At 47.1% G+C, this 12923-nt stretch overlaps 1 protein-coding gene across 2 annotated transcripts in view; it reads right to left on the bottom strand.

The window, feature by feature from the left end:
- pyroxd2 (pyridine nucleotide-disulphide oxidoreductase domain 2) overlaps positions 1 to 12738 on the bottom strand; it is a 53310-nt gene extending 40572 nt beyond the window's left edge. The window contains exons 1-3 of one of the 2 annotated variants that reach the window (XM_072479617.1): positions 12659 to 12738; positions 7851 to 8090; positions 2840 to 2859 (exon numbers count right to left, since the gene is read on the bottom strand). In XM_072479617.1, the coding sequence (XP_072335718.1) occupies positions 2840 to 2859; positions 7851 to 7968 (138 nt within the window). In that variant the 5' untranslated portion in view covers positions 7969 to 8090; positions 12659 to 12738. Of the gene's footprint in view, positions 1 to 2839; positions 2860 to 7850; positions 8091 to 12658 lie in introns of those variants that run through there. The other variant, XM_072479618.1, reaches the window with a different exon arrangement.
- Between the last annotated feature and the right edge of the window lie 185 nt (positions 12739 to 12923).

The raw sequence follows: 12923 nt of genomic DNA, 5'->3' as shown, positions 1-12923 counted from the left end.
GAGGCCTAAAGAAGCAGGCTCACTTTCTGTTTTCGTATAGGAGCACCCCCCATGCGGTGACTGGGGTAGCTCCCGCAGAACTCCTAATGGGCCGGAGACTTCGCACCCACCTTAGTATGGTTTTCCCGGACATTGGCGCAAAAGTACACCACACACAAGAACGGCAGGGACAGGGTTTTTCTCGGCATCGGCCGATTCGGCAGTTTGCACCCAGTGACCCAGTGTTCATTCGCAATTTTGCTGGTGGTGCCCAGTGGGTCCCTGGCGTAATCTTTCGCCAAACGGGCCCTATATCTTACCAGGTGCAAGCCCAGGATCGTCTCCAGCGCAAACATGTAGACCACGTTCGGTCCAGAAGACTATCCCTTCCAAAGATTCCCCGCCCCCGGAGCTCATTTCTACAGCCATAGAGACCAGAGACAATGGAAATAGTCCTCACAATCTTCCTCTGGTGCCTCACTCAAAGTCTGCGCAGGTCGTTACAGAACCGCGTGGAGATAGAGACGCCGAGAAGACAGAGGCAGCAGATTCTGACTCCGAGATGGAGACACAGGACGCATCAGAGGGGGAATCCTCAGGCCCACGGGCCGTGGATGTACAACCGTTACGCCGTTCATCACGGAAGCGCCGGTCTCCGTCTCGTTACACGCCGCCCGATCCAGCGCCTCATGCAAATGGTGTCCGGCCTGCGCAAAACGAGTCCGACGCCCTCCTTCGCCAGGGTCTTCGGTGGATTCCTTGGACTTTGCGGGGGGAGGGATGTTATAACCTGCCTGCTTACCATTGGCTGGGGACTAATGACAATCCCACAATCCTGTGGGAGTATGAGCTTCCCCAATGAGGGGGGGGGGCAGAGAAATCATTAGCAGACTCCCTGTATAAATAAAGCTGGCCAGTTTGGAAACCAGCATTGATTTGCCAGGATCGGGGATCCAGGGTCGTGTAGAGACAGAGAAAATACAAAGAGGAGATTAGTTTGAGATTTCTTTTAAAAGTCTTGACGTAAATGTGTGGGATGGGGATCTTTGACGGCGGACACCTGTTTGAATTCCTACAATTGAAAGCTTCACCCAGAACAGTAACCTCTCCTCTCGCTTTAAGAAGCTCTGAGAGTTGCTGTTTTTATTACAGGAGACGGGGAACAGTGATAAGCTGAACTTTGAATCAAGCAGGATTTCTCTGGTGCAACCATGTGGCATGCTCCTCGACAGCGCAATTAGAAAGGTTCGGCGCATCTGAATCTTGACCTCATAAAACACAACGCTCACATTCAGCAAAACCATTCACCCATAAATCCTGCATAAACAGGGAAAGTTCTGGAAATACACACCATCAGTCAGCCGCTGGGAGGGGAGAAGACGGGTTAAAGTTTCTTATGGGCATTCCACTCATAGTGGGTTCTGACAAAGTGGGTCTCAGGAGGTCAGCACGGATGCATAAATCTGTCTTTACTCTTTCTGGTGATGTGTCTTTTCAGCCTTTTTTTGTCTGCAGTTTCATCGTTGCAGCAAACAAGAGACTTTCATGCCAACTTGTTAACCGTGACAATGGGACTGGGATGCAAACTTTGGACTGATATCAAGAAGGTCGTCTTCACACAAAGTTTGATCAATTCTTGGAACACATTCCCAGAATAGAACAGCAGAGGTCAGAATCAGGAATCATTAAAAAGCTACAATGGCGGGGATTTTAGAGTCTAGATCAATGAACTGAGAGGGATCTTCCCCATCTCAAACTATCTTCAAAGTTGTTTAGCACAGGGCTAAATCGCTGGCTTTGAAAACAGACCAAGGCAGACCAGCAGCACGGTTCAATTCCCGTAACAGCCTCCCCGAACAGGCACCGGAATGTGGTGACTAGGGGCTTTTCACAGTAACTTCATTTACAAAGAACAAAGAACAAAGAAATGTACAGCACAGGAACAGGCCCTTCGGCCCTCCAAGCCTGTGCCGACCATACTGCCCGACTAAACTACAATCTTCTACACTTCCTGGGTCCGTATCCTTCTATTCCCATCCTATTCATATATTTGTCAAGATGCCCCTTAAATGTCCCTATCGTCCCTGCTTCCACTACCTCCTCCGGTAGTGAGTTCCAGGCACCCACTACCCTCTGCGTAAAAAACTTGCCTCGTACATCTACTCTAAACTTTGCCCCTTTGGTCCCCACCATTTGAAGCCTACTTGTGACAATAAGCCATTTTCATTTCCTTTCATTATTTGAGAGCTACCTCGATTATATCCCACTGATCCTATTTTTCTGCGAGTATAAAATGTCCTTATTCACCCTCAGATGCCTCCCTGTTCCTGCTCTCTCCCTCTCTCTCTCTCTCTCTCTGTGCCTGAGACTGAGTCTGCCCAAGACTCAGGTTAGGTTAGGTGAATTGGTCATGCTAAATTGTCCTTAGTATCCAAAAAGGTTAGGAGTTTTTGGGTTACGGGGATAGTGTGGAAGTGAGGGTTTAAGTGGATCGGTGCAGACTCGATGGGCCGAATGGCCTCCTTCTGCACTGTATGTTCTATGTACATTCTATGACGGTCCGCTGTCTCTCCCAACGTTGGGAGCTGACCATCAGGAGTCAGGAGGCCAGTCTTGCTCGTTCTGCCTATCCAGAGACATTGCCACATGGATAGAGACTTCCTCCTGGAGGTTCAGGCCAAGGCTTTTCCCCATTTGGTCAAAGTTCACAGCATGGCCAATCAGCAAATGTCAGACTGGGCTGTGCCTGACCAAATCTAAGGGTCATCAATGGGCAATACTTTCCCAAATACAAGCAGGACTGGCACCTCAGTGTGACACCCAATAAAACGTAACCAGAAAGACATAAAAATGTACATACAGCTATTAGTCCATTGTGGCCTGGGGAAATAAAGAGAAAGATGTTCATTTTCTTATGGTTTGGATACAGATAATATTATACATAACGTGAGTCGGGTCATTTGTTTCAGCACGTCATATATTATAAATTAACAACTTACATTTATATAGCGCCTTTATCGTGGTAAAACATGCCTAGGTCTTCACTGGAACTTAACCAGACAGAAAACTGATACCAAATGGAAGAAAGATACATGGGGACGGGGTGGGGTGGGGGGAGTAAGTCAGCTACACTGCAAACACGACTAATCATCTTAAATTGGTTGTCAAAGCCTTGAATCATTTCACACTGCTTCTATTCAGTCTCAACACCAGTGGTATATTTTCCACTGACAGGATACTGCCATCGAGTCAAAAAGACGTTCTGCCTATCACACAAATGAGTAATTTAGGGTATAAATTTCACTGCCGGTGTGATGCTGTTATGTAGGCCATATGTCCCAACGATTGGCAGATGTATCAAACAGCATGTTTCTTTGGCTGTTAGTGACTGACAATGTACTGACCACACACAACCAACCAATGCTTGCAAAACTCAAAACATGGTGTCCACCGTTAAATGTGATTGCGCAACTGGACAGCATTTGCTAAACAATTCTGATTATGCTAACATTACACTGACAACCAATTTTGGGATGATCAGTCACATTTGCAGTGTGCTAGAAGCAACATATATTCACACATGGTCCTGTCCTTTGCAGACAGAAGGAGCATGTCCACGCATTGCACCTTTTTCAGCTAAATAAAAGCTTGGGGGAACAGCCATTTGCTGGTTCATTCCCCATGGCAATGCCTCGACCAATCAGAGTCAACCTGCTTGGTTTGAATTTAAACAAAAGCTTGTCAGTTAACTGGTCCTTGGGGCATTCTCCATGGCAACGGCTCTGCCAATCAGAGTCCACTTGACGACCAATCTTCACTCTCTCCTTAGGCAGTATAAATTGTTGATGCCTTCACAATTGGTATTCATATGAATCTGTCCCAATGACTGCAAGGTGGAAAGCTTTGACAGTGTGATGAATATAGAAATTGTTATATATTTTATATCTGGTGCAGTAATGGTATTAAAAGCCAGGGTTAAGGTATATATTTGTCGCAGTAACATTATTAAAGAACCTAGGTTAAGGTATTCAGACTGTGTGTCTGCTCAAGCAGTAATAAAGGAATCATAAAGGTGAGGTCATAATTGATTCCAACCACTCACCTGGTTACAGATAAAGGGCTAATTGAATTGTGTTATGATTTCTTGAGATTCCCTAGAGCGTAGATGATGTATGGAGGTGTGGTGTTTAGTCCTAGATAAGCAGATCATGGAACTTAGTGGGATATAGATGATGTAATTAATGGGAAGAGCCAGGTCTGTCTGTAGTTTTGCTGTTTGATATAGGGCTTATAAGTTGAACAGCTAGCTGTCTTGCCAAATTCTGCTAGGTTGAGCAAAGTGTACTGAATCTGCTCTTGAAAGGATCTTGAAAAGATCTGTGCACAGCTGAGTAAGTAAACCTGCTTTGTTAACTTTTATTTATAAGAGGCATTTGAACTGCATTGGGTTGCTTAATGGGGTTACTAGCAGGTATAGGTAATAAGTTCAATTTTTTTATTTTATTTATTAATTAACTGATAATTGTAAAGCTGTTTTCTTTGATGTTAATGTGGTTAATTCTGCATTTAAATTAAAGTGTGTTTTAACATAAAAGATACCTATTGGTCAGAGTCATTACTCCTGGGGTGAAGTGTCCTATCTTCACAGTTCTACAAATTTTTTAAAAAGTTTGGTGTTCCTATCTGGTATCCTAACAAATGTTGAGGTCCGGTCCAGCATCCTAACAACAGTGGGCGTGATTCTCAGATCGCGGGAAAAAGTGTCCGCGCTGTCGTGAATGCCATCGGTTTCACGACGGCGCGAAGCCGGCGCGGGCAGTAGCGATTCTGGCCCCACAGGGGGCCAGCACGGCGCTGGAGCGTTTCACGCCGCTCCAGCCTTACTTCCTGGCGTGCACTGGGGGCGGCGTCAAACCACGCATGCGCAGTGGCGACATGCCAACCCGCGCATGCGCGGTGGCCTTACTGAACGCTCCGACCCCGACGCAACATGGCGCAAGGATTCTGGGGCCAGACGCGCGACAAAGTAGGCCCGGGGGGGGGGGGGGGGGGGGGAGGCTGACCTGCCAATCGGTGGGCCCCGATCGTGGGCCAGACCCCATCGGAAGCCCCCCGGGGACGGAGTCCCGTCCCCCCCAGTGGCCGCCTCCTGACCCTTCGCGCAGAGTTCCCGCGGGCAGCAACCAGGTGTGGACGGCGCCGGCGGGACTCTGCTTTTTCCACGCGGCCGCTCGGCCCAGCCGGAGAATCGGCGGCCCTGCCGAGTACAGCAGCCCGCGACCGGCGCCGCACATAACACACCGGCGCAAATGGCGCTGATTTGCCGCACCTCGGAGAATCGTGCGCCAGCGACGGGGGGCGTAGCGTGGTTGCGGGATTCTCCGGCCTGGCACGGGGCTGGGAGAATCGCACCCAGTATGTCTCTTTGTCAGCAATACTCAAGTTCTGGACGACCAAATGACTATTCCCACAAAATCTTTAACAGCTAACCTAGGAAACAGAACTTTTAACAGTACATACTGAGGAGTGTTGTGTTGTTATGAAGCTGGACTTTACAAGGTGGTTATGTTTTAAAATGTACCTTTAATTTCAGGTAACATTGATAATTCTATAAGCAACCCAGTTTGGAGACCTGCCTACATGATCTTTGTTGCCATCGAGGAAGCAACTCAAACGGAAATCTATTGCAATATCAAGTGACAATTTTCACACCTTTGCACAGTAATTCACAGAGAGGGGACAGCTGCTTTTTGAGACAGCATGAGAGACAATGCAACTACTGGTGTGGAGAAACAGGAAGATTATTTTGACTTAACAACCAAGCAGGATGCTTGTGAAAGTTAGTTTTCTATTTAAAAGGAAGTGAACAGAATAAATAGGACTTTTGGAGATTTAATTTGCAAGGAGTTATTGAGATGGACCTTACTGGTAAAAAAAATCAGATCTGAGTGGAACGATTTTTGAAGGACACTAGAAGTTTTGATCTAGTGTGGCAGGGAGAAATGAGCCTGCTTGGGAGCAATGATTTATGGTGGACTTGTTCCTCTAGTTGTTATTCTCTAGTGTTCCTCTAGTGTGGGCGGTACGGAGCACAGTGGTTAGCATTGGGGCTTCACAGCACCAGGGTCCAAGGTTTGACTCCCGACTTGGGTCACTGCCTATGCAGTGTCTGCATGTTCTCCCTGTGTCTGCATGGGTTTCCTCCAGGTACTCCGGTTTCCTCCCACAAGTCCCGAAAGATGTGCATGTTAGGTGAATTGAACATTCTGAATTCTAGGCGACTAGGGGCTTTTCACAATAATTTCATTGCACTGTTAATGTAAGCCTACTTGTGACAATAAAGATTATTAGTATATATCTGTCAGAAATATAGTGCACAAGGGTTGTAAGACATATGCCTGTTGCATTAGTTAAAGCACAAGCTTTTCTTTCATTTGATGTTTTAGTTGCCTGTTAAGCATAGGTTGATCTATATTGATTTTAGTTTGTTTAAATATGAGAGATTTTAGCTGTTATTTCTGACGGTCGCTGGGAAACACTTCTTTTTTGTTTTAAATTATCAGTCTCTACAGAGATCATAACAATTAAAATTTATATATTGAAAAAATCTATATATATATAAAACCATAGTTTAGTACAACAATTGCAAAAGTGTTTACTGTATTACTTTCCTACCCAGGGAGCTCAATAAGTTTAGTAATTAGGTCGTCTTGCTGGGATTCTATGGTTTTTTTGTGAGACTACACCGGGAGTGTTGTGTTTGGTTTTGGTCTCTGGCTGAGGAAAGAGATACAAGGAAGATTTACCAGACTGATTCCTGGGTTGAGAAGGATGTCGTACAAGAAGAGGTTGGGCACAGTGGACCTGTCTTCATTGGAATTTCGAACAATTAAAGACGCTCTTGTTGCAATGTATAAGATTATGAAATGACTTGTACTGAGAGGATGCATCCCCCAGCTGGACAGCCTGGAACTAAGGACATACATTCAAAACAGATTGGTGAATACTCAGGGAATTAAGGGACGTGGAGATCGGGTTGTCAAGTGGAGTTGAAGGAGGGTGGGAGTCTGGTAGGTGAGTGAGAAGGAATGGGAGAGGGGGGCAGCTTCCCCTGGAGCAGGAGGGAGGGGTAGGGCGAAGGGGCTGGAGGGGAAGTTGGAAGGGGAGTGGGTAACAGGGCAGAGAGGCCGGAGATGAATGCTGGGCAAGAGAGGTGAGTGGGCAGATGGGAGAGAGTGGGGAGAGAGAAGAGGGGGGTACATTCTCCCGACCAATACAATGGCCATGATCGATTGCCAAGTGATTCAGTGTATCCCACGTGCAATGATACGATGCACAACTGAAAGAAATATGAACACTTTAATTCATCAGAGTCACAGGGCGGCACGGTGTCACAGCGGTTAGCACTGTTGCCTCACTGCACCAGGGAGGGTTCAATTCCTGCCTCGGGTGACTGTGCGGAGTCTGTACGTTCTCCTCGTGCCTGTGTGGGTTTCCTCCGGGTGCTTTCCTCCCACAATCCAAAGATGTTAGGTGGATTGGCCATGATAAATTGCCCCTTAGTCTCCAGGGATGTGCAGGTTAGGGTATGGGATTACAGGGTTAGGATACTTGTAAATGGGCAGAGCGTTCATTCGAAAGGTCGGTACAGACTCGATGGGCCGAGTGGTTTTTCTGCTCTGTCGGGATTCTATGATTTTCAAAACAAGATGAATGTGAGCACTTGTTACAAACACCAATCAATTCTAACGGTACTAATATGCAGCAGTGTGTCAATGCTTGAAGCCCTTTTTCTTTAAGTTAAATAAACTCTGTCTTGGTGTGTGTGTAGCGGGGTTGACAATTGATATTTCGCAATTTTTGTCGATTACCTCCCCCGATGATCACGGCGTCGTACTGCGGTCGGAGTGTCTCTGAACTCCAGCTCCTGCGGATCGGGCTGTCCCACAGCACTTTAGGAATCCTGCACCGGATTGAAGCGACTGCCATAATAAATTGGACTCTTCACCAGAGCTCCTGCTCACCATTGGGTTCCACCGCGACCACAATCCAACACGCGATGCAACTCCGCCCAAGGGCAGGCCAAGAAGGTGACCCTCCTACGCTGTATCCTGCAAATACACAGAGAATTCAACACAGGTCCTCGCCAGCTCTGACAACAGCACGTTTCAATTGTGGGTTTTTTTTTGGAGCAAGCAAGGAGATAGATGGATTAAGGGCTTGCCATGTCCATTCTGCCCATTGGTTCTGTAACTCTGAGAAAGAAATTTCACCAGTTTAAGGTGCAACAGAGAAGGACTTGTTTTTTGGACGGTATATGCCTCTGCATCAAGCCCGATTCCCCCGTCTGTCACCATTACATTTCCCTCCATGGCCTCTGGAATCCTCCTCCAGCGCGCCAACCCTCTGAGATCTCGGCACTCCGCTAATTCTGGACCCTTCCCTGTAGCATCTTTGATTCTAATCGCTCCACCATTGGTGCTCAAATTGTCTAGGCTCAGAAAGTTGTCTAGGCTCAGAAAGATGCCCCCACAGCCCTCGACATCTCTTGTTCCTCTTTAAAAAACCTATCTCATTGATCAACATAGGAACATAGGAATCAGGAGCAGAAGTCGGCAATCCAGCCCTTCGAGCCTGCTCCGCATTTCAATCAGATCACTTCCTGGTCTCAAATCCACCTCCCCACCTATTGCCCGTTTCCCTTTGATCTGTTTTTTATCAGAAATATATCTATCTCTTTCTTGAAACCATTTAATGACTCAGATTCCTCCGCGCTGTGGGGCAGCGAGTTCCACAAATTCACCACCCTCATCTCATTTCTAAATCTACCGCCTCTCAACCTATATCTGTGACCTCTCGTTCTAGATTGCCCCACAAGGGGGACCATTTGGTCTACGTTTACTTTATCAATCCTTTTGAGTATTTTATACACTTCAATCAGATCCCCTCTCATCCTTCTAAACTCCAGCGAGTGTAAGCTCAAACTGTTTAATCTTTACAGAATGTACAGTGCAGAAGGAGGCCATTCGGCCCATCGAGTCTGCACCGGCTCTTGGAAAGAGCACCCTACCCAAGGTCAACACCGCCACCCTATCCCCATAACCCAGCAACCCCACCCAACACTAAGGGCAATTTTGGACACTAAGGGCAATTTATCATGGCCAATCCACCTAACCCGCACATCTTTGGACTGTGGGAGGAAACCGGAGCACCCGGAGGAAACCCACGCACACACGGGGAGGATGTGCAGACTCCGCACAGACAGTGACCCAAGCTGGAATCGAACCTGGGACCCTGGAGCTGTGAAGCAATTGTGCTATCCACAAGGCTACCGTGCTGCCCTAAATCTCTCATACGTCAACTTTTTAATCCCCGGGATCCATCTGGTGAACCTCCTCTGAACTGCCTCCAATGCCACCACATCCTTCCTCAAATAAGGAGACCAAAACTGGACACAAGACTCCAGATGTGCTCTCATCAACACCCTATACAATTGGAACAACACTTCTCTACTTTTACACTCTAGTCCTTTTGCAATAAACGCTAACATTACATTTGCCTTTTTAATTACATACTCTTCCTGTATATCGACTTTCTGAGATTCATGAACAAAGACACCCAGATCCCTCTCCCCAGACACATCTTGACTCTGTTTTCCATTTAGATAATAATTTGTCTTTCTATTTTTTGGCCAAAATGGACTTTTCTACATTAAACTTCATCTACCAAATTTTGGCCCAATCTCCTAGCCTATCTATATCCATCTGTAAAATCTTTATCTCCTCTTCACTGCCTGCTTTCCCATCTATTTTAGTATCATCCGCAAATTGTGCTATGTTACGCTCTATCCCTGCTCGCAGATCATTTATATAAATTGTAAACAGTTGAGGTCCATGGACTGAGCCCTGCAGCACCCCACTAGTTACTGTTTGCCAGCCAGAGAAAGGCCCATTTATCCCGATCCTCTGCTTTCTGTCAGCCAGCTAATCCTCAATCCAACCTAGTACTCTACCCCCAATCCCCTGTGATCTCACCTTGTAGACAGTCTTTTATGCGGGACCTTGTCAAACGCCTTCTGAAAGCTTTCATTCAACTCATCAAATATCTCCTTATGTGGCTCAGTGTCACTTATTTTGCTTAAATTTTCCTGTGAACTTGGTATATTTTAATATGTTTAAAGGTGCTATGCAAATATAAGTTTTTGCAGCTTTAAACAAATGTTGGCTCCTTGTCCCCATCAATCATTTCTATCATAGAGTATCATAGAATTTACAGTGCAGAAGGAGGCCATTCGGCCCATCGAGTCTGCACCAGCTCTTGGAGAGAGCACTCTACCCAAGGTCCACACCTCCACCCTATCCCCATAACCCAGTAACCCCACCCAACACTAAGGGCAATTTTGGACACTCAGGGCAATTTAGTATGGCCAATCCACCTAACCTGCACATCTTTGGATTGTGGGAAGAAACCGGAGCACCCGGAGGAAACCCATGCACGCACGGGGAGAATGTGCAGATTCTGCACAGACAGTGACCCAAGCCGGGAATCAAACCTGGGACCCTGGAGCTGTGAAGCAATTGTGCTATCCACAATGCTACCGTGCTGCCCAAATGCACCTTTCTATGTACCTTACTCTGGATATTAGACTGTGTATTGTGTCAGAAGGTAGAATCCAACAGCATAGAAGGAATATAGTGGGCCCATACAATGTGCTGTGCCAGCCCTTTGAAAGACTTATTGAGTTAGTCCCACTCCACCCCACTCTTTCCCCTCTTCTTCCCACTGGCTTCCTTTTTTGCCACTTACCTTAAATCTGTGCCGTCTGGTCATCAACCCTCCTGCCAGTGCAAACACTGGTTCCCTATTTACTCTAACAGAATCCCTTATAACTTTGAACACCTCTATTCAACCTTCTCTTTGCTGATGAAAACAATCCCAGCTTCTCTAATGTCTCCACATGATGGAATCTGCTCATCCCTACTGCCATAGAAAAATTACAGCACAGGAGGCCATTCAGCCCATCATATCTTTGCTAGCTCTTTGGTAGAGCAATTCAATTAAAGCTAAAAACTGAAATCACTGGGGAGGATTGGAAGAGAGTGGGTAGAGAACCAGTTCCCATTGGCAGCATAGCTGAGATCTAGAATGGACAGATTTAAAGTGATTGGCAAAAGAACCTCAGATGATAGGAGGAAACTATGTTTTATGCGACACGTGGTTACAAACTGGAATGCATTGCTGTAAGTGTAGTGGCAGAACTGGATAAGCACCTGAAGGGGAAAAATACAGGTCAATTTAGGAAAGGGCTAGGGAGTGGGGCTGGCTCAATTGTTCTTTTAGAGGGCTGGCATGGGCTGGATGGGCCAAATGGCCTCTTTCTGTGCTGTAACCATGATACTTGATCAGGAAAATGAATCTTCTATGGAGAGCTTGAGTCTGGGGTGTGCTCACACTCACGGCTGTCAAATGAAGCGCTACAAGGACTTCACGTAGAAAGTTTTGAAATCAATTTTAAGTCCATGGGGTAAGCTCGCCCTGCATCTCTGTACCTGGCGCAACCAATTAAAAATCAATGTGGTCGCCTTCCAAAGCAAGCACATATCTGAGAGAGGGAGAAAAGGTAGGGAGAGGAAATCCTGAGCCAGCAACTTGTACAGACTCAATCACCTGCGGTATCCTTGTCCCATTTGCAGCAGAACCCTCTGGGGTCAGATGGGTCTTAGTAGTCAACCATGTACCCATCAGAAAGCTCAGTTGGCTGGCAGCTGGTTCGTGATGTGGAGCGAGTCCAGCAGTGCGGGTTCAATTCACGTACTGGCTGAGGTTATTCCCGCCTTCTCAACTTTGACCCTCGCCTGAGGTATGGTGACCCTCAGGTTAAACCACCACCACCTTACCCTTCAAAGAGGAAAGCAGCCTATGGTCACCTGGGACTATGGCGCCTTTATAGAATTTACAGTGCAGAAAGAGGCCATTTGGCCCATCGAGTCTGCAACGGCCCTTGCAAAGAGCACCCCACTTAAGCCCATCTTATTCCTGTAACCCCACCCAACTTTTTTTTCTGACACTAAGGACAATTCACCTAACCTGCACATCTTTTGGATTGTGGGAGGAAACCCACGCTGACACGGGGAGAACGTGCAGACTCCACACAGACAGTGACCCTAGCCAGGAATCGAACCTGGGACCCTGGAGCTGTGAAGCAACTGTGCTAACCACTGTGCTGCCCTTACTCATCAGAACCCTGGCAAAACCCCTGACGACGATCATACATTGAAGGATGAAAAAGAAAAGAACTATTCTGCAATTCTCTCTTGTCCTTCCCCCTGTGTTTTTCTCCTTCAGATATTTATCAATTCCCGTTTAAATACGCTAATGGGTAAGTAATCTTACATTTCAAAAGTCCAAATGTTTGAATGATTAAAATCGAAAAATGGTAGTTGAGCCCCAGGTTGGGGTTTGTGAATGACTTCCTGCCACTGGGTGGGAGGTTGCAGTTTGCTGCGAGCGGATCGATACCACCCAGAGTGTAGCAAACAAGCTCAGATCCCGCCTACTGATGACTGGCACCTGCCTCGGCCAATGGAAGCCGCAGAGCGGCCAGGACGGACCAATCACAAACCAGCCTGCGTGGAGGATACCCCGCGCCCTGTGACATCGTCCAGACCCCATTGTTTACCTCAGCAGGTGAAGCTTGCTACAGAATGGCAACTTGTTTCTGCAGCCCAGTCAGGGGGATGGAGGCGAATGAGGGGGCAATGCCGGGAACTCAGGGCAAAAGGTGAGTAAAGGACCAATCAGGGGGCGGCATTGGGAGCTGGGGGGTGATGGACAAGGAGATTGACCAATCCGAAGTTGGTGGCGTCACCGTGGACCAATCGGGGCACAAAAGAAATCGGGGCCTGTGGCTGAGCGTGGTGATTGGCGGATTGGGCAGGTAGGGC

The sequence above is a fragment of the Scyliorhinus torazame genome, chromosome 16 (genome assembly GCF_047496885.1).
Source record: "Scyliorhinus torazame isolate Kashiwa2021f chromosome 16, sScyTor2.1, whole genome shotgun sequence".
NCBI classification, from domain to species: domain Eukaryota; kingdom Metazoa; phylum Chordata; class Chondrichthyes; order Carcharhiniformes; family Scyliorhinidae; genus Scyliorhinus; species Scyliorhinus torazame.
This window is presented reverse-complemented; position numbering and strand designations above follow the sequence as displayed.